This window comes from Acipenser ruthenus, chromosome 9 (genome assembly GCF_902713425.1).
Source record: "Acipenser ruthenus chromosome 9, fAciRut3.2 maternal haplotype, whole genome shotgun sequence".
Lineage (NCBI taxonomy): Eukaryota > Metazoa > Chordata > Actinopteri > Acipenseriformes > Acipenseridae > Acipenser > Acipenser ruthenus.
The window spans coordinates 11894151-11921581 of record NC_081197.1 but is presented as its reverse complement, the minus strand read 5'-3'; the positions used below and the strand labels follow the sequence as shown (position 1 = coordinate 11921581).

The 27431-nt window shown below is 36.2% G+C and overlaps 1 protein-coding gene across 1 annotated transcript in view; it reads right to left on the bottom strand.

Moving 5' to 3' along the window:
* The window catches only part of LOC117406278 (cytoplasmic dynein 2 heavy chain 1-like), a 149648-nt gene that overhangs the window by 51167 nt on the left and 71050 nt on the right, over positions 1-27431 (bottom strand). The window contains exons 74-84 of the mRNA XM_059031142.1: positions 27042-27092; positions 26804-26881; positions 25015-25146; positions 24652-24724; positions 14328-14488; positions 13526-13651; positions 9210-9320; positions 8683-8838; positions 5096-5171; positions 3907-4118; positions 3255-3359 (exon numbers count right to left, since the gene is read on the bottom strand). Coding sequence (XP_058887125.1) covers positions 3255-3359; positions 3907-4118; positions 5096-5171; positions 8683-8838; positions 9210-9320; positions 13526-13651; positions 14328-14488; positions 24652-24724; positions 25015-25146; positions 26804-26881; positions 27042-27092 — 1281 coding nt within the window. The remainder of the gene's footprint in view (positions 1-3254; positions 3360-3906; positions 4119-5095; positions 5172-8682; positions 8839-9209; positions 9321-13525; positions 13652-14327; positions 14489-24651; positions 24725-25014; positions 25147-26803; positions 26882-27041; positions 27093-27431) is intronic.

Below are 27431 nucleotides of genomic sequence, written 5' to 3'. Positions count from 1 at the left end.
AGATTCTAGCCCTTAATGTTGCAAAAGTATCGAAAGTATAACCCATATATGGTCGCTGGACTTGATTTCTCACTACAGGCACGTGCTATGGACCATTGAGGGAGCTACCAGGTTGTAAGTAGGAACGTCAGCTGGGGGGACTAGAAGTGTTGAACCGTGACGGCCGCCGTGATTGGAGTGGCAAATACTGGGCTTGATAGAGATTGCTGCAGCATTAGAAGCTACCTGTTTGTCCATATCTTTCAGCCGTGTATTAATTGAAGCAAATGAGACGACGAAGGGTGAATAAGGGACTTCATGTCCTCGAAAATGTTGTTTATGAAGCTGAAGGGTGGGATCTGTTTCGGCTGTGCTCCTGGTAGCTGTGCTGGGAGGAGACGAGTGACCATGACTGGAGAGGAGGGCGGTGCTGCTGCCTGTCCTGAAGCTCTGGGAGCGAGTTTGTGGAAGTGCGCTTGAGAAGCAGGCAGCATGGTGTAGCGGATATAAAAGGTACCATAAATATTGAACAACATACTACCGCTTCCAGCCGGGATGCTGATATTGAACAACATACTACCGCTTCCAGCCGGGATGCTGATATTGAACAACATACTACCGCTTCCAGCCGGGATGCTGATATTGAACAACATACTACCGCTTCCAGCCGGGATGCTGATATTGAACAACATACTACCGCTTCCAGCCGGGATGCTGATATTGAACAACATACTACCGCTTCCAGCCGGGATGCTGATATTGAACAACATACTACCGCTTCCAGCCGGGATGCTGATATTGAACAACATACTACCGCTTCCAGCCGGGATGCTGATATTGTTGCCGTGCAGGGTTTTTTAAAAGTTAGGCGAGAGGCCAATCCTTGTAAAATAGCTGCTCCGGAGGCTGAGGGCGTTTTGATCTCCGTAATGCCGGGGCAGCAGGTCTGGTTGCTGGGAGAAACTGCATTAGAAGTAGGCGGTACTGAGTTTCCAACGGAGCACGAATGAGATATTGTTGAGGAGAATCCGGCAGGGAGGTTTTCCTGATCTGAATTGGAGTCAGTTCATGCTGAAAATTAAGAGTTTTAAATTTTGCACAGAAAACGGATCACAGCATATGCAAGAAAGAGAAACACTAGACAGAGAAGGAGTGAGAGACTGGGGTTTAAATAGGAGGTTAATGATGATAAACATTAATGAATTAATCAGCGCAGCTACCACCCCCTGAATTTCGCACTAAGGCTAACATTTACTTCAGTGACTTAACTTGATTTCCCTTTAAAAACATAAGCACAACTATATATATATATTTATATTATATATATATATATATATATATATATATATATATATATATATATATATATATATATATATATCTATATATATAGATATATATTAGCTCAAAGAGTCAGCTGCCCAACTCTTCGATATGTTGTACGTATCTTTCACAAGGGAGCATGTGTTTGAATCAAAACATTGGAGGTATTTATAGGTTTTTGATAGCATAACAACTACTTGTTATTGTTTATATTCAAATCCATGATTTATTCTATTTAGGCAAAACTATTTGAAAGCTGATGGACTAAATAAAGGTTTGTTATGATTAGAAACCCTTAGTAACTGGGTGTATCCTTTTTAATACTGGACAAAACATTCATATTTTTAAAGAACATTTATAAAGAAAAGCATCAGTATGTGTATGGTCACCAGATATGGTGCAATGTTTTAGAGTCTCTTACATCAGGGGTTCTCAAACTTTTTTTGCTGGGCTTCCCTTTGGAAATGTTTCAGGCTTTGACGACCCCATGTGTTATGAGATCTGATATGTACCCCAAGAGGGACATCGGATTGAGGAGTGTGCTTAATAATGGCAAAAGAGATTGCTTATATTTTCAATGGGTAGGATCCATTGACTAAAACTGGATTAATACATCTGATCATTTCATGCAACTGGACTAAGAGAACGACTTAGACTGACAGACTAAATTAACACTGCTAGGGGGTTGAAAATATGCTAGAAAATGACTGCAAAATTATAGTCATTTATCACAGTTTTTGTAATTTCATCAAGTGAACTGGAAAATGAGTCCTTTGGTTCCAGCTGAGGAGCAGTGACTCCCTAGCATCATGAGGTAACAACAGAATGAAGAGGTACTATAAATACCACACAAAAACATTTACAAAAATAAGGTATTATAAGGATGAAAAATAGAATGGAGTGTTTATGTGAACAAAGCATCCCTGGGGCATAATGCTAGGGGAATGGCATCTGGAATGTGTAAACATTTGAAAATTTAGTGGATTTAAAGAGGAAGGTTAAGAAAATGTGACCATGTGAGAACATTTCAGCTAGAACAGGATTCAGTACCATCAGCTTCCAGCTCTAGCTGGGCTTCTATCAATATGCATATGCAGCTTTCACAACATCCAGAGCAGATCACAGATTTTCAGCTGACGTAGCAACCGTAATTGGCCTTTGACAACCAATGTACTCAGAGGGAACAATGGTGTAAGTACCGATAATATTGTTTTCTAAAATTACAGAATAAGGGCAATGAGTGAAAAGACATACCTGCTCCTCATTTTAATTAGCGGTTACTATGAACCCAGTGTGAATAGATACAAATTCAACAAGAAATAAGTATTAGATCATGCATACGTATATCATACATTAGAATTAGTGGCACATACTAGAAAGTTATAACAGGTTTAGCAGTCATTTTACAGTATTCACAATGCAAACACTCGCCCTCAAGTGAAACTGCTCTTTTCTGGCACCATGTTCTCTATCAAGCAAAGTCTATTTGTAAGTTGAGTAAAGGTTAGGATGTGGGCTCACAAAAAACACCTGCTCCAATAATTAATTTAGACTGGAAGCAAAGACATGGGCACATGGGCACATTTTGTTTTATGTCTTTCCCTAGTGAACAGACCACACCAAAGCTTAAATTTCCACAGGAAATAACAATGTTTTCAGCCCTTCAGTTCTGTAGAGTCCCAGCTGAAATAATGCTTAGACAGTGTCATCATCCCATTTTGGCTCTGTGCTTCACTCTTTGATCCTTTGGAATGTTAGCACTCAGCACAATATTTGACTGGATTCATTATAATTAAAACACTGTGCATAAGCAAAACAGAATCCATTTCATGCCTCATGAACAGAAAGCAAATATAGCAGACCATGTACTCTGTGTACTGTTCTCTACTGATTCTTCAAAATATATAATAATGCCTGTAAACAAAAATTGCTTTAAAAGGTTCAAAGCTTACCTGGGAGCTGATAATACGCTGGGACGAGCGCTCTATGTTAGCAGGTAGACCAAAGAATGCTGGCTTGTCATCCTCTGGCAAATTTTCAATAACACTGCGGTAGTCCTAGAAGTAGATAGAATAACAATATGCATTCATTAACAGCACTTCCTTTTAAAAGTATGCCTAAAATTAAGCCTGCTATTGTCAACACTAACTTTTGTTTCCCGATTTGAAGCTGCAGTTTAGTTTTCAACATCTCTGCCTTTCTTGCTAAACATATTTTTAAGTCATACATTTAACAAGAGAATCCATAGTAGTAAAAGATAATATTACAAATAATACTGATTCTGTCAAAAACCCTCCTTTAATTATCTCTGACTTACCTCACAACAAAATGACCTTCTCGGTGGGTCGGTGGGTCAGACACTTTCTAACTTTCTAACTGTCTGCACACTAACGATTTAATTACACTATTCAGGTGTCCATATAATCTATTATTTGTTAGATGTAAGAAAGCATGTGTCTCAATCAGAACCAAAAGCTCAGAGAAATTGTTTTATTTCCAAATAAAAGACAATTCTTAAACTGAAAAATAAATACTGTATTTTTTAACATATGCTTCCATTTAGAAATCTGCCTGCAAATCCAGTGTTTTACTATAGCCACCTACCAAAATACTGCAGGAGTTGGGCAGGCTGATTTGTGAAGGGAAAGCGGTTGCTTTCTTGCCTCTGGACTGAGATCCCATGATAACTCTGGAGTTGAAGAACTGCTCCAGGTAAGAACGCAGGATTTGCAGATCAAACACGTTGTCAATGCGACCACCATAGATGGCATTTTCCAACAAACCATGAACAAACTCCCACTGAAAATCTTTTGTTCCTGTAAAGCAAGGAATTTAGAAACATCCATACTGAGTTATTATGACTAGTGTCAGTACATAGCAGTAATAACACTGTACCAGATCTTTCATACCATAGGAAAAACACAAAATATACTGGTGCTTCTTGTCCTATAGTACTCATGTATTCATCTTTTTATGAAGACCAGAGCACGTTGTTTTGTGGGGCAGTGCTTTGGTTCCTGTACCATGAATATCATTCTACTCTGCTTTGAGGCTGCTTCTGTGGCATATTTATATGATATGTCATTTTAAAAGACTTGCATATTTGTGTTACATTATGTTTGAAAGGGGGTGGGGGATACACAGTTTGATCCAGAATGTGGCATATCCATATGGTCAACTTCTAGTTTTCCATCTCGTTTTAAAATGTGTGTTTAGGTAACATTAACCCTTCATGCATGCCGACGGATACAAATAAATAAATCACTGTCTTCTTGTCTTTATATGGGGACAAACAGAAGGCGTAAATGCATGATATCCGCATGAGGCTGGTGATGTTACCTTTGATGCATGGTGTGTCACATAAGGGATGCCATTTTTCCCCATAAAAAGCAATGAAAAGATATATATTTATTATGTGTCCAAAACCAATTACATTTTTTTTTTTTAGCAAAACGTTTTTACTGCCTGCTGTGGTTATAGTGATTGCTTTGAATAAACTGACAGAAGCATAATTTATCTTCTGGACTTGTTAGGTTTATTCTAAGTTATGTTTATTCTAATTTGTCTTTTGGGTTTGTTAGGTTTATTAATTTGTCTTCTGACCATGTGATTCTGAATGATGTTTATTCTAATGTTATGCAAGGGAAGCAAGAGCCTACTGTGGTTAGCAAGCCTGGTAAGTAATGAACAAAGTAAAAACAACAGTGCATGTTAGAGAACACACATACAAAGAATTGAGAGGTAAAAAATGAATAAAAAAATGAAAATGTAAGGATTTTTATACTGCACTTACCTTCAAAACGTCTATCAATGATTTCAAATCCTGCACGAAGATCTGACAAAGAAAACTCATAGAACTTGGTCCAACCCTGTAATAACAACAAACAAACAATGCTATCAAACAGGTTAAATAGCAGTTCAGCTACTTTGCTGGTAGAGTTGGCTGTGTGTCCTGGTTATGGCTAAACAAGTTTACCATTTACCTCTCTTTAGCCACTTTTACACTGGCATGGTCTACCCGGGGTGGAACCTCCCCGGGTCAGGACCCAGTGTCATGTGGGTCAGGTACGCAATAAAGTAGGGTTGACCTGGGTGACAAATGCAAGTACACAATGTGCTATGTGAAAATATATTATAAAATAGGTATAATAATGAATTATAAATGAATCCTACACTGCTCCTGTATAGTTTGGCACGTTATGATTAATCAGTTGCAGATCCCTTTCTTGAAATTCAATTGTAATGACCTTTAGGTTAATTTAACATTAAAACACTTTAAAGCAGTTCCAACCTTACAAAGGATCAGGATATATAGCATATTCTGGCTAATTATCGTGTTTGGCACAGTGACACAATTATTGAGTTTATCTGCTGAAAATCATAAGGTTGAAATGAAGCTATCAATGGTATAAGCCTTGCAAATTAGCCATAGAATGTACCCACAATACCACACTGATGGGTTCCATTATGTACAATACATATCTCTTACACTATAAATGTTTAAAACAAAGTAACAGATGCAGAACAAGCAGGTTGCAAAAAAGACCTGATTATAATATGTGTGTGATTCATAACAAAGCTAGCCCTACTGTATGAAAGGCACTGGTGGTAACTAGAACAGCATCATTGTGGGCTTGGATCTTCCTTTATTAGCAATCTTTAACAAACAAGATATCCCATTGTCTGAATAATACATGCATACTATGCAAGCCTTATATTTGCCTTTGTAGATGAAAATACATCCCTAAGGGCTGGAACATTTACATTTAATTTAATCTAGGCCCCTGGGTTGCATGTGGCATTTTTTATCAGTCTATGGTGAAAGTTGAAAATAATTGCAATTTTGAATGGCACATCTGCACACTTTGTTAAGACATTCTCAAATAGTCTGAAAGAGAGTGTTGAAACCTTCCCTTCTGGGAAAAAAAAACAGTGTTTGTAAAAACAGTCAGTGAAACTTATTTGATCTTCAAGTGATTTGATAACAATCTGATTCTCAAAGCAGTACATTTGTTTTGAAAATACATAAAACACATGACATGAAGCAGATTATTCTAGCTACTTATTCTGTTTTTACCAATTCACGTTTTAGGAAAAAACAAAACACATTTAAAGGTTAAGCTTATTGTACTGTCCAGCAAACCCTATAATAATGTACATAACTATAATAAGCCAGTTCAGGGCCGATTAAATGAGGATGCTGATTGTTCATTTGTGCTGGCAGAAAAAGCAGGTTTTCCGCTATATACTTCTTTCTGGGATTACAGAATTCAAACAGGTATATAAATTGGGTCAGTTCTATGTGAAAACAAGATATGGTGAAAACATCACCTCATCAGAATCACACAAAAGTCAGTGTAGATGTGTGGCGGGGTGACCCGCCCCTGTGTGTAGATTGTGTTTTATGTTGTATGTAGTGTGTTATTGTTGGTGTATATATATTGGTGCATAGGATATAATGGGGCTGTGGAGCTTAAAATATATAGTTGTATTTAGGCACAAGGATTGCAATCCCTTCACATGCAGATAAAATGTGTATTAAAATGGGAGCACGGGGAGTGCACAGACAATTAATTAATAATTGAATCCAGGCACAATTGTATATATAGATGCATAAAGCACTCACTTGGGGTTGTGTGTTCGTGAGTGGCGAATGGGTGTGGAGAAGAGATAATTTAATAAGAAAAGGAATTAACAATTGCTAAGCATGCTGGCTTTTAAACCAGCACAATACTTGTTATTGTTTGCTATCTGTCTGTTTTGGCCATTATGTCGTTTTGTTTTACAAAGTGTTTTTGTGTTTTGTTTCACTCTGTTTATTTTGCAATAAAACATGCAAGTAGCAGATTCACCATATCACCTCGTATTACTGTGTGCTCTTCCGTGTCTGACGTCACCCCTACAGCCAGTGTGTTCACAGAATGCCCATAACATTTATATTGCCCCTGTTCCCTTTAGTTCCTGAGATACATTTTTGGTTTTCAATCATTATTGTTCAAGATTTGCAATCTTGAACAATAATGAGCAAGACATCTCACAAGTAGAATGGTACCACAAAATGTTCTCCTTTTTCTAGGAAAGCAGTACAACTGGGGATGGGGAGTTTGTTGCCGAATAACTTCACTCCGACTACTTGCTGACTAAATATCTTGGTATCCCTGAACAGATAATGGTCTCTTCTTTAAAAATATGCTAAGGCTTTTAATAAACAATTCATCTCACTTCAGTGGTACCCTAAATATTCCATAAATGACTGGTTTCAACAGAAATAGCCATGGAAATGTGCTGACTAGAGAAACATCTTTGGCAGTACAGAACAGCAGCTCTTAAAAGTCATCCCGACAACATCTCTGTGAAAGATGCACTATAGTCAACCCCAGCAAGTTTTCTATCAGCCAGATGTACTAACATGTACAATATTTGTTATATTTTAAATGTTATAGGATAATGAAGACTCTGGTCAAAATAGTTGCTTCTGTTTTTGCGTCGCTAGGTCGAAAGTTGTAAACAAACAGCCAATGCAGTGACTCCACTTTCCCAATTTAACTAGTTATAAAAGACTCTTACTGGCTGCATTATGATGATGATGGATCCCTGGTAAAACCTGCTGTTCTACACTGCAGTGTATGGCAGGAGCTAGAGCTTCACGGCTCAACACAGCTCATTCTAGTAAAGCTGGATATGGTAATTAAATCATGTATCCATATATATGTTTGGACAAGGAAATGATGAGAGGGAAGAACCAGAGGTAATAAATATTATTGCTGCTGAAAATGCTGATGCGCATTTCACATACAGCAAATTAATTGCTGTGTGGATAAAGCTGCAACAACTTAACTGTCCTGCATCTAGCAAACGGAGGGAAAGGAAAATGAAAGATTTACAACAATAGATACAAATGAAATGCAAGTATAAAAACAGCTGAAATATAGGTTGCACATAACATGAGAGAACATGATTTTATTATAAGCAGGGCAGCCTGTTTTTTCCTTTAAGATTAAAACACTGTTTATCAACCAATGGTTGCAAGATAGCCTCCAGGTAAACTTGGCTACCAGTGGGAGAGTTTTAATATTGTTTTTAAAACTGTGAACAGGGTGTAAGGTATAAAGTCAGGTAAAAGGGAGTATATTCAATTGATCTAAACATGGGTGATCTATATTTAAACAAGACCAAACCTGGAATTTTTCTTACTGTTAAAGACTAAAATACACAAAGACACACACTGTTAAACAACAGCAGTATTTGGACCCACCACCATTTGTTGGATGCCCAGTCTGTCTTCATTACCCAGAATCCTTTTTAAAAACCATAATACAAGTTGATTAAAACCTTCCTTGTTTTTTATTTAGATGATTTTATTGGAAAAATAATACGTACTTGAGGGATGTAATTCCTTCGCTCCTGACACACAGCATGGAACCACGCCAAGCAAAAAAGGGACTGAGCTCGAGGCAAGAGACCCGTGTGACTAATCTGTTCAGGGGTCCAGGATTCATACGTCCTCATCAGGTTCTTTTTCAGACCTGGAGGCGCCTTGGAACAAAAACAAAAAAAAAAAAGTGATTTGAATGTTTCCCTGAATCTAATTTATAGCATGCTTTTGCTTCTATCTTTGACTAGATCAGATAAAAATTCAGGCATAATTTTGAGTGGGAAACAAATCCCTGCTGCTGTCACTAATCCATGCTTGTATCTCCTCTCCACTAATTAGAGCAATTGAGTTGCAAACTGTGAATTTATGATATACAATGATTAAAGTGTGTCTTTATCTTTTCAGAATGCCACTAATACTGTACATTGCTGTTTAACAATACATTTAAACCACCCCAACAAGAACCAAATAGTTGTTACTATACCCTTGGTATTTTGTATATATACATAAACCTTGAACTGTACATTATTACCTCATATGTAATCTTTAGACTTGACTGAAGGAGTATTGGCGTGAATTTCGGGTGAACTTCTGCAGTGAGCCAAAGGCGGAAGTTAGATTTAGGCTGAAGTGAATTTAACTCCTAAAAAAAAAAAAAAAAACACACAACACATTTAGTGTGAATAATTGTGAATTAAACTATATTTACATACATTAAATGACAAGTTGGGATTAAGAAACAGGCATCAAACCAAAACAAAGGCCATGATGTTAAACTGCCTCTAATTTCTTGGCTCATTTGTATTCTACCTTTCAAGAAAGGAATGTTGCTTATCAGCATTTACCAGTTAATATAACCAGTGCATTCAATAAGAAAGATGATGACATGGTTTTATTGTTTTAAGCACAACATTATCAAAAGCTAGTGGAGCACTGAATGTTTTAATGTATTTATAATAATGTATTACTTTCAATCCAAACCATTTATTCTCTTGTATTTAAACCAAGCTATACAAATCCACAGTGGTAGTTAAACCTGTCAGATGGATGATCACTTGTGCAGTGTTGTAAAAACAAAACATAAAAATCCAGCAATAAATAAATAAATAAAATAATTATAACATAACTAGTCCATTTGTAATTTGTCCCCAAAAACTATAGAATTACAGTGGTCAGAAGTATGCAGACAATGATTCCATCTTGAATGAACCCATTTGCCCTTCTTTGGTCTGGATCACATCCTTCAGTGTGAACTACATGCAGTCTGGTCTATAGTTTTGAGATTAATATACTGTAGCAAAATAATTACAGCTACATGGCCCAGGAATCAACTATTTTTATTACCTGTCAGAATTGCTCTAAAGCATTAGGCATCCAGGCTGGATAATTCATATTACTGGGCCAACAACAGTATAAAACAAGCATATAAAGAAAGGCAGAAATATCCAAGCACTGTATCTGTCACACAGGCAAATCTATTTTACTCTCATTGATAACTTCATGCCAAGAGAGTCTTGTCAAAATAAGCTATACAGTAAGTTCTGCGTCTCCCCTTACATGGATTCTTTGTTAATGCCTTGTAAAAAAAATGTTACTGAATAAACCCTTCAATTCATACATATTCCTTTTATTACTGATTTGAGCCTGCAGGCCCACATACATTATGTGCGCTCTCTCACTAGTGGGATAAACAGGGTGACTCATGGAAAGCATTAGATCTTTTCTTAATATCTTTTGTCACAAAGATGCAAATTCTGCTATGATCATTACTGAGATATTCAGCATCAAAATGTTTGTTTACTTTAGTTTGTTATTTCAAATCCTCTAAATTGTGTAACTGGTTTATGGACTGCAAGCCAGCTATTACATACTATTGTTTTTATGGTACATACAGGTGTCACTACAATATACCCTTGCCACCTTTTGAGGGAATAACAAGCATTCCAAATGTGATACATATTGTGGTTTGATTAAACTTAAAAAACACTTGGCATGTCTAGTTCAGTTTGGGCTGTCTTCATATGACTGTTAGGCAACGTCATCCTGGACGTATTCTGTAATATATAAAAGCCGCATCTTCCTGTTTAAAGTCAGTTCAGTGGATATGAATATGTATAGTGTCCTGACAATATATTAATAAAATGACTTGCAATACGAGGCTCTGTAAAACACTTAGCTGTTGCTGTGAAGTACACTCCCACTGGTAAAAATGTCACATGTACTTAAAGTCACCCCTTAAGGGGTTTTAAATGTTCAGATGATTTGGGACCTGAGACCTGTGCCATATTTTAAAACCTCATAATTAAAATGATACATCTCCCAAGTCATCATATTTTCCATGTTTCCAAGGACTAAATATTGTTTTGAACTGTAACAGATCCCCAGAGAGATTGATGTCTGCAAAAATAATGGGAAGGTTTTTTTTTTTTCATTCTCATCTGATTACTCCATCATCTTCAGACTGGCTTGTTATTTATATGTCTTTTTTATGTATTGGTTTTATCAGGTTTCCTCACAGAGTCACCCTGCTTGTTCTGAGGTGACCCTTGTTTTTCGTCCTGAGTGACCCCTATGTGTATGAGACAGCCTGCAGTAGCTGTTTGTTCCACTGACCACTGCTTGATAATGCCAGCTCTAACTCAGCAACAAGTCATGCTTAATAAAAAAACGGACCACCAGTTAGTTGAACCTTTTCACCTCTTGTACGGAAGCAGTCTAGAACATAAGTCTAAGTCTTCCGGTGCCTAAAGGCACACAGTTTACACTGGATGAAGCGATAAAGCAATTTAACTTTAGACACAAACACTTCTCACCCTGCTAATCAGTTATCATAACTTTCTGCTGGCTGTAAAGAAGCAGGGAAATATCAAATGCATGAGACACCTGAATCCTATCTGCCCTGTGAGATTAAAAAAATGAAGCTTTTGCAGAACTTTTTCATGTCAAATACCCACATTGTGACACTTGCCAGGCCCAAACTAATATTTCAGCAGCCAAAGTAAATTAAACAAATGTAGTATCATGTATCATTAAAGTAACTGCGTGTATGGTAATAAAAAACATCTATTTCTTAAGAGTAAACAGAGTAGAGAATTGGCAGAAACAGGAAAATGTAGTCAATAATTTAGAAATTACAGTATAGCGGTATTTTGGAACACTTTTTAAAAATTGTTTCACTTTTAGAATTAAAGTATTAAAGCTGTACTCCCATATACAGCAGGCCACAACTGAATCCTTAGAACGCTAAAATTAACCTGATTTCAATACGACTGTTTGCTTTGTTATCAAATTCACAGCTCAGACATCATATAAGAGCCCCATAAGGCAAAACCAATATGGTACTCTACATTTTAATTTTAAAAGTAAGAAAAATTTCTGTTTTTATTTGTGTGACAGAAAGACAATAATTCTTGGTGGTAAATCTCCCTCCCAACCTGTGAGGGCGCTAAGTAACGGGAACCCTAAACTGCTTGGCCTGACATTTCGTTCCTAGGGTGAAAAGGAAGTCGGTCATTTAGAAAAGGGGCGGAGCTACGGTACATTAATTCATCGACCTGGAAGGGAAATGATGTGGCAGCCGCGGCTTTTACACCAATGCAACCCATAAAACGATTTTTACGGTATGTGCACAAGACAGATGTCAAAAAAAAGTGTAGCAGCCACTGGAAACCTCTGTATCATCATCGGGTCCGGCACCAACTAGTTTGTGGAATGATAATTGGGGGCCACATTATTGGGAAGTCTATTCATTAAGCTGCAAAAGAAAACAACATGCCAAGTCCCTGTTATAAACAGAAGCCAACTACAGAAGATGCTTCTCAAATATTACTCCACGAAGTGTCATAACTGTCTAGCCTCTTGGATATCACAAAAAATGTTTCATGAAGCTGAAAGGACATCACTGTCTGGGAATACATTTAAAAGTAAGTGGACGCTGTAGAAATGGCAATCAGCTATTTGGAGTGATGAATTACGGTACACGCTATTAAATATCAGACAAAAGTCGCTGGTGTTTCAATCATAGTATGGGGCTTCCTTCTGTTGGTATGGGCTTAGACCAAAACTTACAATAAAGGGACACATGACTGCAGGAACTTTGAGTTTTAAGATAATGTGCCACATGCGATATAATGCACCTTCTTAAATTGCAAGCTCTGTAGGCGAGTGGTTCCTTGAAAATAAAGGAAAGCTTTCACCATGATCACACCAAATCTCTAACCTTATCCTAACCAAGCAACTATGGCAACATCAGAAAACCTACCAAAATCTGTGTTGTTTGTAATTTCGGATGCCTTTTCACATATTTTTGGAGGTTAGTGTATATACTGTAAAAAAAAACTTTGTATAAGTCTATTTTCTAGGTATTTTAGGGGGTCCTGAAAAGGAGGGGCACTTATACACTGGTGTGACTTATACACTGTTTTTTACGGTAATTACATTCTAAATGTCAAGTCTATGCACTTCCAACATATTTGCACTATTTTTAAAACTGCTATGATAGAAACAAATTATTTTTAAAGAAAATAAATACAAAATAAATATTGTGCAAGGTTAACTGAAGGACACATTTTTTTGTGGAATGTAGAAAGTAACTTTTGAGTTGATATTTTTTCAAATTATATATACACACACACACACACACACACACACACACACACACACACACACACATATATATATAGATACACACACATATTAATTTATGCTTCCCACGAGATTAATTCATCTGCTCTCTCTCTCTCTCATTCCCACAATTTTAACTGTTGTGATGAAGCACATTTGTTAAAGGTTTTCCTTGGGCCTCCAAACTGGATAAAACCAGTGTGAACAATACAGTGAAGCTCTCACCTTTTCTAAAACTGGAAGCCAAGCTGTAACCAGATGCAGATTTTTCAAACAAAGCCATTCCCCATTGCGTGCACATTCCTTAAGAGTCTGGATGGCGATGTCAGCCTGGCCCTGGCCCATAGCCACCTGAAAAAGGAAGAAAATAAATCAAAAGAAACATCATTCAAGGGTTTTTGTCGGCTTCTTTAGGAAACCATTTTCTAATGGAATATATACTTTATATAAGCCTCTGAAAAAAAAAAAATCCTCAATGAAATTATAGTTGCACACCCTGCAACTGTAATTTTTGAGATTGCATTACTTCAGAATTTTATCTTTTAGAAGTCTATTTAGTAGCTTACCCATAGCTGTAAAAGGCCTTTAAATTAGTTAGTTTTTACCATTATTTGTTTATTTTATTAGCTAACTTTCATGAAACCTTTGATTTAAGGTTATGTCTTTTTTATCTCATATGATACAAGTTTATTCCACTGTATACTGTAATAATGCTTATATTTCCTCTAATTTAGTATTCATAAAGAACATTATTGTGTGTGTTTTTTTCATGTTTGACTGCTCAAAGTTTTGTTTAATATTTTAAAGCAATCCCCTCTGATGAAATTCAACAGCAGCAGTGGAATCCAGATACTCAGTACAAACCTCTATTGGAGCAGTAGAACTCTCAGGCCAGTCAAAGTGATTGCAAACATCACAAGGATAAGGAAAACAATAACACAGTAATACAATTTGAGGATATATAAAAGTGTTTTTCACCAGTCTTCACTATGCAAGCAATACTGACCATTTTATGATTAGTGCTTACCTCATGGTAGTACTCTTTGCCAATCACCTCACTAGCAAGTTCCAACAACTCTAGGGAAGGATCAGCACCAGGAGAAATAATAATCAGGATTGGCTCAATTTCTAGGGTTTCCTTATACAGCCTCTTCAGATTCAAAGGTGATGGAGAAAGCTCTCTCATTCCTGTTCAAACAATAAAGGGAACAGAATCCAGCTAAGATTTTAAGGCCAATTAACCATGCAGCCATATATTTTCACTGATGCAATACAAAACCAGTTTCTAATCTATTGTAAATTGCAAACCCTTCTCTGCTTAATTACTGTCTCTTGTGCTGCTTTATTTAAGATTCAATGAGACAAACCACCATTAAAAAAGGGATCCCTGCGTAAAATATCTGCATTTCAATAAGAGCAACTTATTCGAATCTGATTACGTCAAGTACATTAGAAATCATGCATGTTACTCAAGCATGTAGTATAATCAATGCGTACATGTGGCAGGGCAGAAGCCATGCACGTGGTGAGTGGGTTTTGTGTCTATATACAGCGCTACCCCGTTATAACGAGACCTGTTGTAGTGTGGAATCAGTTTTAACACGGTAAGGTCATGGCTCCCATTTCCCCCACAATGCAATTTGACTCGCAAATGTTGGGTGAACATTCCAGATATAGAGTACAAAGCATGGCAGACAGCAAAAAACAAAAATCTTTCGGTCATTCACCCAGACCCCATGTTCCGCTCCCCTTGGTTGACCAGACGTCGCTACACTGTCGCAGAGGCTCTCACCTCTGCCTGCAGCCCGGGTCCCCTGTCACCGGTTCTCAGGCCCCTTTAAGGGGGCGCCGAGGTGGAATGAGCGACAGGGTAGCCATGTAGCTGATAATCTTTACCTTGATAACTTTAGTTATTTGTGTAACTATGTTCAAAATTGTTGTTGCTATACAGAAAACAGACAACTTACAACATGAAGTGTGGACACTTTATAAGGAATGCTCCCTGTGGACTGTTCAGGTGAATGTAGCTTAATATTGTGATTAATGCATGTATAGACAGACTTCTTTTAGCTGCCACTGTGGTCTGCAGCTGTAATCGTCCCCTATCAGTCACCAGTCGTTTCTTAATGCTCAGAGACAGATTAGCAGTTCTCTTCTGGGTCATGTCTCACTATGGGTTTTCATTTTCAGGTAGAAGAATATAGACTTTCCGACTAGTCAGGCACCAATCTCGTGTGAATGCTGTACTTTATTTCCTAATGAAACTGACACATCCATGAAATAGTAATGCACAATAAAGAGAAATGTAATGTCTCTAAGATATTTCTTTCTGTATAACATGACAATAATTGAAGATTGGATTTCTGTACAACATTCATGTAGATCCATGCCTTATAAATGCTGTAATAGTGAAAATATCCTCCTTACCAGGATCTCTATAAGGATTTAAAACTTTAAAATAAATATAAATCACCTATTTGTAAAAACTCTGCTGCAAACCTTCTACGAATGATTATATAAAGAAGGTCATATCAGACATCTGACAAGCACTGGGGGTATACTCCACAAAGAAACAGAACTGCAGTTACTCTGGCTTTTTAATGAAAAGTTGTATGACTGCCAGAATAGAAACGGTTTTCCACTGGAGAGAAAACACGGCACAAAAGGCTGTCATTCATATTCAAGTCGCGAATGAAGACTTCAGCTCAGGTACTGGCTAAACAATTGCCTGCAGTGACCTTTTCCCTGTGTTCCCATAGCAACAATAAGAAAAGCAGAATTTAAAGCGCATTCTGTGAATGATTTAAATACCACCTGTTACTGAATGTCCTCAGAGAAGTGCTAGGTATCTCTTTTGTTTACTTTTTAAAATATTTTGTCAATTACAAAACGTGCCAGGGAGACTTTAAACCAAGACTTGAACTTCAAAAACATAAAAACAGGGTTCAGAAACAGATTCAAGGCTTTTTCAAATCCTGAATATATAAAAAAAAAAGTACCAAAAAAGAAAAAGAAAAAGAGAACTATATGCAGTGCATAAAAACTACCGGGGGGGGGGGGGGGGGTTGTAGTTTTGACTTCAGGAGATTAATGTCAATGTAACATCTTTCCAGCAATTCTTACAGCATTTCAGCTGGAAAAACATAGAACCACTTAGCTTTCTGTTACATTGTTCACCAGAACTAAACTTGCCTGCAGCTGTAACACCTGTGACTGTTGATTATGTCAGACTTCATACACTAAGCAGGAGTGAGCCATGACAGAACTTTTAACTGTGCAACTTTTAGGGAAAGACAGGTTTTGCAAAAAGAGAAGTGTAGGGCAGAAGGCACTCTCCTCTCTGGGATGGAACTGTCAATTCCCCAGTGCTATGTAGTGCAGGGCTGTCGAACCTTTTCAGTTCAAACAGACATACCGATGACCAGGTAGTTCCAGGGCTCTAATCTATCTATCTATCTATCTATCTATCTAATAATAAGGGCCGTCAGGGTGTCCGTATACGTCGAATATACGGACTCCTCGGGGCGTTGTGCAGCATGCAATAAAGTCGAGTGCCTCCAACCCACGAGAAGTCTGTATATTCGACGTAAATAAAAAAAAAAAAAGCATAAATCATGTTTAGGGCAAAAAATGAGCTACACACTCAGTTAGGCTCAGTAAATTAATTTATTTGAAACATACAAAAGTAAGTAAATGTTTATTTTTGATGTGTTGAATTGTACATTGCCATTGAAAAGATTCACCAGGAGGCGGAGTTGAGATGGCACAGAATTTTTTTTTTTTCTTCATCTAGGTGCAAGATGCTGTTTGAGCAGAACGGAGGGGGAGTGGGTAAAAAAAAATTCAATGCCATCTCGGATTTCAATAATTTAAGGTCTGTGTCAGAAAGGGGTGGATAATGTGCAGTGTCGTTTTGTGTTTTTCTGCAGAGTTTACAAACCGCTAAAAAGACTATTTGAGTGAAAGTCAGGGTGAGTGCGTATATTGACAGATTCCCCAGTTTGTTTGAGACAATTCGTTTTTTGTTTCAGCCAGTCCTGAAAGAGAGCGATTATTTATTTATTTTTAAAATATTTTTCTGTTTTGCTATCTTCCTGTTAATTTAATTGTTCTTCATCCAAATCGGCATGTCTGCTTACTACTTTAGGGATTCTGTTGCTGGTAATTGGTCACTCTGTTTTATAGTTACTGTATATCTGTAACTGTAAACAAGTAGGCTACCAGCATTAAGGTGCACACATGAGCCTTTAAAGTAACATCCTGGGGTATTTTTTAAACTTAACACTGGAGAAAATTATTTTCTGTGAAGTCATAACATAATATAATAGGGTAGAATTCAAGCACTTTGTTGACAACATCCAAATAGTTTAGTAATTCAATTATGCAGAAGCCAACCTGGATTTTGGCTGCATATGCTGTAAATAATCTATTTAATGTTCTTCTCAAACGCATGCATCACAAATTAACTATTTAAAATTTCCAGCAGCCTTTCAGTGATTAAGCCATATACCTACAGATCGTGGCTAATACGTTAATTATAGCATAGTCTCGTACCAATTTGCTGGATAACTCTGGAATTAATCAACAGGATACAAATTTCAGAAATAAACAACAAGGGTAATAAATATGTAACAGGGTCAAGAATGCCCTGTTCAAATTTATTTTACACTTGTATGTTATTATTTTTATAAAATTATTTTATTGATTTGTGCACACTTTGTTGTCTGACACTTTATAACTGATTTGTATCACGTTATGTTGGCTTCTCTACCCGCTTCCCTATGTTTGCCCTGTTGAGCACCTAGTAATTGAATTATTGATCAACTTACACACCTGAATATAAAAAGCACATGTTTTTACAAATGGGATGGCCATCCTGGGGTTTGTATGTCTGTGCAGGAGTGGGAACACAGTGTTTGAAGCGTGGAACGATGAGTGAGAGAGACGGAAAAGGACCAGTAAATGGAGCATCCTGACAATAAGTATTGGGCTGATTGTATGCCGGTGTTGAATAATGACTGTGTTTAGCCTGTTTGGTAGTTCAAGAAGTGTACAGAGCAGGCTATATTGTGATGCTGGTTTCTCTCTCGCTCTCTCTGTGTGTTCCCTCCCCTGCACGGACACTGTGTGTGTGTGGGTATTTGCACTTTTGTACTGTGGTGGTGTTTTTATTATGACAGTTTTACTGTGTCTTTGAATGCGTATCTCCACTTTATTGCTGGGTAGCAGCGTTGTTGCATTTGCACTTTAATACATGACCTCATTAATGTGAACCTTGTTTAATTGCTTGAAATCTTGCTACCTGTTAACAGGTGAATGGAATTATTGTCTTATTACATCAGTACCATTTTAAACCATGTGTTGCTACTGGAGTTTGCAAGAAACAAAAGTCTGTATCGGTGTGATTTTCTTGGCAACCTTGTTCCTACATTTTTAGATCTGTTATCTGAATAAGAAGAACCTAAAGGATCTTCTATAACTCGTTCTGTGCCTTATAGCACTGAACTGGCATAGTCGCTCTACATCTTGTGATACTTTCTGGTAATATAACATGAACAAAGAAAAAATAAAATAAATTGAAAAAGCGCTCTGAACTTTTTAAGTGGAAGAACAGTAGGATATAAAACTTTTGTTCCGCCAGAAAAAGCAGTTCTCAATTAGAGCGCAGAGCTGCATATTCCAGCATCAACACAGAGGCTGTCTTTGCTGCATGATAAATCAATAGTCAATTACAGAAAAAGCAATCCAACTGCATTGCATATGATTGAACTTTAATGGTAAACATGAAAAAAGGAAAATGATAATGCCTAATGCAGATGGACAACATATAAAATAAAATAATGTATTTTAGCAGGCAATTTCCCTTTTCTTTAAAACATGCTTGTTTAATACAGTCAGTCTGAAAGAACATCTGATTTATATTCAGCATCTAAGAAACAAAAGTGAAGCCTGATTTAGGGCTGAATTCAATTAACTGTGAAAAAAGCCTTTGCATTTTTAAACAGAGAAAAAAAAAAAAATTGTTTTGATTCAATTAACGCATCATTGATTGCCTGTACATTTACATTTATTTTTCAAACTAAAGAATTGAATTGGACCCATAATATAAAGGAAAACACATTTTATGTCAAATAAAAGAACACAAATTGTTACCTTTAATTGAACACACTGTGTTAATTACTTTTAGAGTATATTTAATTATTACGTCCATCTTATGGTATAGCCTTTTCTTTCCAATTATTACTAACACTAAGAAATGAAGGGTGAGCTAATCAGCAACTCAAATGTGATCCAATCTAGGAAATTAGTTACATGTACAATAATTACACCATGCAGAATCTAGCACTCAATTTTCTTAAATTATGCTCTTTACAAACAATGCAATATGCAGTTGAGTTGATTAAATGTGCACATAATATCCAAGTACTTGAAAGAATTCAAGAAAAAACACATTTTTATTTGTTTCCCTAGGGAATAATACCTAGCACCACCACTTGAGTCTTGGAAATTTTGTAATTCGTTTTAGTTGAAATCTATCCTAATATACAAAAATATTTTTAGTATACTGTAAATTGCATGCATACAATGTTGTAGAACAGTACTGTATCTCAAGATTCTGTAGCTGACATTTAAGCGTTAATACATCTATTTAGCAAAACCCACTTTGTGCAGTGAACACATTAGGGCATACCAGATGGTAAAATTCAGAAAGAATACATTCTGTTCATTTACTGTTTTTTTTTCTTGTTTTTTTTGTTTTTTTTTACCTAAGCAACAGATGCTTGTAGGCTCTGGAACTCAATGACATGAACTATCCCCAACATTTCTCCTCAACTCCGCAGGAGCACAAAAGCCAATCCAGCACTTACTGTACATATTGAAAACTTTGTGTGATTTGAACCACACTCACAAGGCTGACTCTGTACTTCAAATGGCAGTGATGTTACTATCTGAGCCTCTGGTCTGCTTATACAGTGTCTGTTTATTCTTATAGCATGCAGTTTTTAATAATGTGCATTTTCAGAACATTGCAAACATTTATAGTTTGGCATCTCTGTTGAGAATTTCATGCACAGTAAACGTCCAATTCTGAGAGAGACAGAGATTGGTTTATACAGATATGCTGGAGATGAAAAAATAAATTAAAAAAAAGTTTACTGAATGTCTTATGGTTCTTTGATTCGAAATTGAAGTAATAAATACAAGAAAATAACTTAAATACCCTTTAGCCAAAGAGAAGCTAGAACATTGATCATATTGTCAGTGCTAATAGAAGGACATCGATTTTAAAACCTTGGTAGGCACATGTGAAAGGGTAGCGTCATGGCCAGGATGTTGTTGGCAGTGAAGCGCTAATGTACACTTTATTTACACATACAAAACAAAACACATTAACAAAACAAACGGCACAAGGGCCAAAACAAAAGGTCTACACAAACAGGACAGGACAGCATAGCACAGCACAGCAACACACCTTCACCTAAGACCAACATTAACTCTTCCTTAACACCCCTGGTCACCCTTTTTTATACATCTGTGGCTGGAGTCTAATTAACACTAGAACCGCCATGCTGGTCAGTTTGACCCATTTTGGATTTAAAATGTTAATTACTCTTCCGTTGTAAATCATATGTGTATGTCCGTTTTTGACTTTTCTTAAATATATTAATTAAATATCATGACGGCGTTTGATAGCCGTAATCACAAAAAAGTTATAAAACAGTTCTACCTAGACCCACCACGTGGGTCAATTTGACCCATGCCTTACAATACATGTTTTTTTTATATAAAAGTAAGATATTCTAATTTTTTGTAAATGCAGCAAACAAGACACGCCTCCTTCTCCTAGCAACATGTTTCTTTTCTCTTATTTCAAGCCTTTCTTTGTTTGTAGACTGACTATGTGACAGAGATTGCTATGATTGTGGATTTGTACAATTGCGCCAAGATGCCAACTCAGTGAAAGCCTAGTTGCTTTATTTCTCAATGTACCTGGGAGACATCAATCCTTTGTTTTGTTCCAGAAATGCAACTGGGAATATATCAGAAGGCATTATTTAATCTTGAAAGTAGTCATTTTGATTGGAACACAGCAAGATGCACAGATGTGCACAGCAAACTGAAATGGCAGGTAGGATAACACCGTATGTGCCTAATATGAAACATATATTATATATTCTTTTTTTATATATTACTTTGAGAAAAAAAATCGGTTTTACAGGTTTGTATGTACTAGTTTACACACCTGTTTCTTTTGAAATGTGTATTTTATTATTTTTTTTCACTGTTTGTAGTTGTGCTGTATATGCGCTAATTTTCCATTGAAATACGGTATTTCTGCAATGCAAATGTTAGATATGATATTAATGAATAAAACTTTTAAATTGTATCCGATAGTATGTCTTTCATTTTCATTACAAAGCCATTTAAAAATGTATGGGTCAGAATGACCCACCCTGCGGTTCTAGGTAGTTCGAAAATCCAGCGGTTCTAGTGTTAATCATTAATTCAATTTACGGTTCCAGCCACACTCCCACATGTTTTGACAGGGAGGAATTTAACCTCCTCCTTACCATGCCCATATTCCCCCCAAACACACACATTTTATACCAGCAGGGCTTTTGCCCTGCCATGGCACACCTTTAAGAAGAGACTACAAATATGCAAGAGAGACACTATAGACATGTTGTTTTTCACAGTCAGGATGTAATATCCCCTATGGATCATTGACTCTGTAAAACTGCACTTCAGAAAGAATATTCTTTGTCAAGAAGACTTTGTACGTAAGTTTTTTTTTTTTTTTTTTTTTTTTTCTCTCTACAGTGCACGAATTATTAAAATGCCACAGCTACAAAGAAAAGTGTACAAACAATCAAAGACACTTTGCATAAATGGGACACAGCTCAAGTCCATGACTCAGGCTATTGACATGTGTCATCGCAATTACATCCTGGAAATGCTGTAAACCTATTCTAACATGGTGGACTTATAGTCAAAAATAGTAGTGCTGAGAAGACCATCAATGTAATACAATTTTAATGGATTTTAAAACAACACTCTTTATGTCAGCAAAAATCAGGTTTGCGGTCATTCATTCTCAGACAAATGTAAATGCTTCCTTGGCCCCAAATGCCTCTGGCCAAAAAATGCTCTCTTTACTGCGCCTGTTGTGTAAAAGGTTTTTAAAGTTTCAGCATTGTATGTCTTGTGTATTTTATTACTGTAGACTTATTTAAACAGACAAGTAGAAATAAATCACATGGTATACAACACGGATACAGCGAATGTAGGCAGATAAAATGTCTAACCTTATTTAGATCAAGAAAAACAGTATTATCATAACCCTCTTGTAATCATATGAAAATATCACATATTATATTCTACATCTCAGATATATCTCATATTTTCAAAAAACAGAATAGAAGTTTGCAACCAATGTTAGCGCATGTTTTCCCTTTTAGTAACAAAAACCCCCAAACTAAAGAAATGATTTGCCTTGCTTCCTTTGACAGAAGCCTTCTGGTCTCAGGCGGAACCCTGCTTATCATGGTACAGCTACAAAGTCCTACGTAGGAGCTATAAAGTCCTACATAGGAGATAGGAGACCAGTTTGAGTATCATATCATGTTCTTTTAACCTCCTTCTTATATATTGATGCAGTTTGACAAAATAGGTATGTTTCTTCATCTTATGCAGTGTGATTGTATATGATTTTATGTAACCTGTAATTAGAAAACAGCATTCTATTCATCTGACAGACAAAAGAAATGCTGCATTTTGCTGTGTAACTGAGTACCAAGTGAACTTTTGTAAGGTCACATCAGTAAAGTGGCCCACTTCAAAGAAATAATATTACTTTCTGCTCTTTTGTAAGACACTTCTTACAAATGGCAAAATCAATTGTTCCCTCATTATTCTACCGGATCTTAGCATCGAACAGCATGATATTTCATAATAAACAGCAGCCTAGCGTTTCAGCATGACTAATGATATTTTAAAAACAAAAAAAATATTACCTTTTGTGTATTTCTATAGATTCACAGGATTAAAAAAGACAATTCACCCATAACAAGGAGTGTAAACAACTGGCCAATGAACACAAACTGTCCAAAAAAAGCATGACAGAAACATTGGCACTGCTGAATGACACATGCATTTTTGTGATGCACACACAGGAACATAGTACTGTCATCCTCGATGGTACTGGTCTTAACAATTTACAACTGGTAATATTAAAATGTGTTGTTTCACTGGTAGGAGCTTGGATTGCCCTGGCAGCAGCAGCAACACATTCTAGGCTACTTTTGTCTCTACTACCTAAGAATATATGCAAAAATGAAAATGTAGCCAGTGGTCTAACTTGAGATCACCAAGAAGAGAGCCTAATCCCGCAAAACAGTTGCAATTTTTGGTGCAATACTTGCTGCTCCTAATTGGGGACATCAGTTTATGATGCCTGTATAGTGTTAATTTAGACTTTGATCAATGACCTTGTCTGACGGACCCCCTGGGTAGTGCTGACTCATTAGGACAAAATCAATAACAGTAAGATAAACACTGTTTGTTTATTTTGTTACTAATTTAGTCCTGTTTGTAACAAGTAGCTCACTCCATAAATCAGCACTATTTATCAATTATGGTGAAGATGTATTACTGAGCAAAGGACTGTTATAACTATGTTTTTGTGTGCGTGTGTTGTTAATACTACCAATTGTTTTTCAATAAACTCATGACAATAGATTATATTTTTTAAGAGTTTGGTTAAAGTTATCTGCTAATGGCAAACAAACTCAAAATAGACAGTAGACAGTGTTGTTGGCTATAGCCACATCCCCAACTAACACAAGCAGAAATAAAATGTCTTCATTGCCATAAAATAATAATAATAATAATAATAATAATAATAATAATAATAATAATAATAATAATAATAAACAGCCCCTGCATCATAAACTTCCAAGAATACAGGTTAAATTGTATGCTGGTAAAAATGTTAGCTGTGCAAGGTTAACAAGGGACAGGCAAATACTACAGCTTTAAGAAATGTAATCCAAATATAGACACACACTTACATTGCAAACAAAAGAACAAACAACATCTTGCCAAGACAGAGCAAGATCTGATTTAACTATCAACTAGGTACCCTGTGGAAACAACAAGACAACCCAGTGTGAGGTATGTCTGAGCGGAAATTACAAGCACACTGAGATAACAACAAAATGTGGTTCACACCAAGTACTCGGATCAAACGCACCACATAAAAAAAAAAAGTATAAATCCAGTAGATGTAAGGTGAGAATAAAATGCTTTGTGCAGCTGCCAACAGACTCTGAGTTAGCAAAACAACTCACCCAGGGCTCTGGATGCAAAGACAGCCATGGCACTTTGAAGTCTGTCTGGTCTGATTGCTTGGACCACCAGGACCTTTTATGAAAAGAAATAATACATTTTTTAAAAAAACAGTCAAGGGTGAGCAAACACTGAACAGTTGTTTTTGGTTTTTGAATAACTTTTGTGCCAAGTTAAACCATCATCCATCAAAGTTATAAAGATTTATCAAGAAACCATACAGAACCCTGAAATCGTTTTTGTGAAAATGAATACCACTGTCCTTCTGATTTCAAACATTATTTTATAAGGTATTACTTTTTAAAGTTTACATCTTTAACTTAGGCACCTACATTGGTTTCATACAGTTAAAAAGCTTCACATACCTGTTGGAACAATGTGATTTTCTTAGAAATGGATTGTGGGAAGTCCTGTTCACAGGTAAAACTTTGAGAGAAAGTAAGCCAGAGACTTGCATCATCCAAACATAAACTCTGATACAAGGATGTGAAGGTGTTCTAGAAAACAATGAACATTTATGAGCTAACTATGTATTTACTAGTACATTTTCAACAAGTCTAAATTAGTATTAGCAGAACTTGTAGACTTACTTACTAAATCAAATATTTGAATTGTTTATTTTTGGTTTGGCAACCTTACTGGGAGTATTTCCTTTTTGAAAAGACAAATAAAATTTGCGAATGCCAATTTATAGCTAATTGCTTTGAGAATCAGCCCACTGTAAACAACTAGGGCACATGCATATTAACATAATGCATAATTACACCACAGTGTTGCTTGTATTACAATGTAAAAAAGCTTGTGTGAAGCACAAAGTAATCTAATAAATTAATAAATAAAATAATCTGACTCACAGAGCAATCATGCAGGTAAAATATAGGTGGAAATATTATCCTTGGAAACTACTATAGACTTAAACATATGCATGAGTTACTTTTTAATTAAGATGCATAAGCTTGGGGACTCAAAATAGCCAAATAACTGTTCTTTCCACCTATAGGATGGGTACAACCATCAGCACAAGTAGAAGTATGCTACTTGTGCACCTACAAATAAAGGTCCACAGGTACCACTGATGACCAGTGCCCAGTTGGAGATGCTTACTAGTGGAGTAAAGAGTACAGCAACATTCATTTTGAAACCATATGGATTAGTGGGTGAACTTTTAAATCTATGACATTACATGCTGCTCACTGGACATTTACTTGTGTTTAATTTGGCGGGATAATGTTTTTTCTAACTTAGTTTTTTGTATTTATTCTTTTTTAGTTACATCAGCACATTTTATGTTTAATTAAAGTAATAACTCACACTGTAATTTTATTGTCTTTAAAACTGTTTTGTATACGTGTCCAAATACCCAGTGCAGAAATAGCTCATTGTAAATTAACTTTTAATCATCTCCCTAACACTTGTTAACTGACTTAAACCAGTCTAATGTTTTCTTAACAGTAAATACACAATATTGTGTGAAAGGGTTTCATTGGCCTTAGGGGCTCTGTTAATAAAACAGAAAAAATAAAGTAGAAGTTTTCCTTTTTCATAAAAGTGCATTACACTTTCCAGGGCCATGTGACAGCTGTTGACCTTTAGATAAGGAATGCAAGTGCTACAAACTAACCTCTGGCGACAGGCCAAAAATGTCAGGATGGCAGAAAGAAATATTTTTATTGCTTTGAAGAAACATTCATTAAGGCACGCAAGGAATACAGAGATGTAATGCGAATGTCACTTTTAGAGACGAGGAAGGCTTTTTGTATTTTCCAGATTCTCAAATTACATCCTGCAGCTATTCATTATACAACATATTTCTAAATAAGTTTAATACATTTACAAGTAAGTTTTCAGTAATTGTATCTTAAACTTTAATGTGAGGGACCACAATGACTTAAATAAAACTTTGAATAGCATACATTCATGTTTTGTACTGGACATCTAGCTACATTTGTTTCACCGTTGGTATACAGACTGTAAGAGCATTGAAAAAGTGTAAGGAATCAGATTCTTTTGACTATCTGTGCTTTGTGATAATCTGATAACATCTTATTACTTGCAATAACAACATAACCCCTCACACTTGATTACACTAGTTCAGCAACCTTTTATTAATCAATGACTATAGGAAAAGCAAAATACATGCTTTGAATTGATTACCTTGAATAATGCCACTGCTCCCATTCTTTCTTGGTCAATCCACGATGGAATCTGCTCTCTCAGGGATTTCTGTGTATCCTAAATAAAATAAAAAATAAAAAAATTAGACGTCTACATGTGCATAAACATTCTTTTAACATGACATTTTAAACCAGAGAAAATAGCCTAGTACTAATGAGTCTATTTAGGCTTAATTCTTAGAAATGAACTGTACGAAGGAAGTGCATTCTACACATACATTTTTTCTGATCATGTCTCCAACAATCAGTCCAGTAAATGCATCCCATTCCTAAAAGCAAATAAAAAACTGTTAACATTACCTTCAAAAAGTAGGTTACCATGTTCTAAATTCACAGTGGACAGAGCTAATGCAGAAACCCATTCCTTGGTATTTAGTATAGTAAGGCAAGTGTAAAGTTGGTGGAAATATAACTTACTATATAACATTTGAAAGGTTGTTGGTGTAAGAACTTGTGCTAAGGAATGATCAAATACAAATGTTACTATATTTCCATAACCGGGGATACCATGAAATAATCAAGTAGCAGCGCCTTATGTTTGAGGTGCAATGTTTGAACTTGTGTTGTGTGATGCAAGCTTAATTTAGGGTTGTAGTATTACTGTGTTG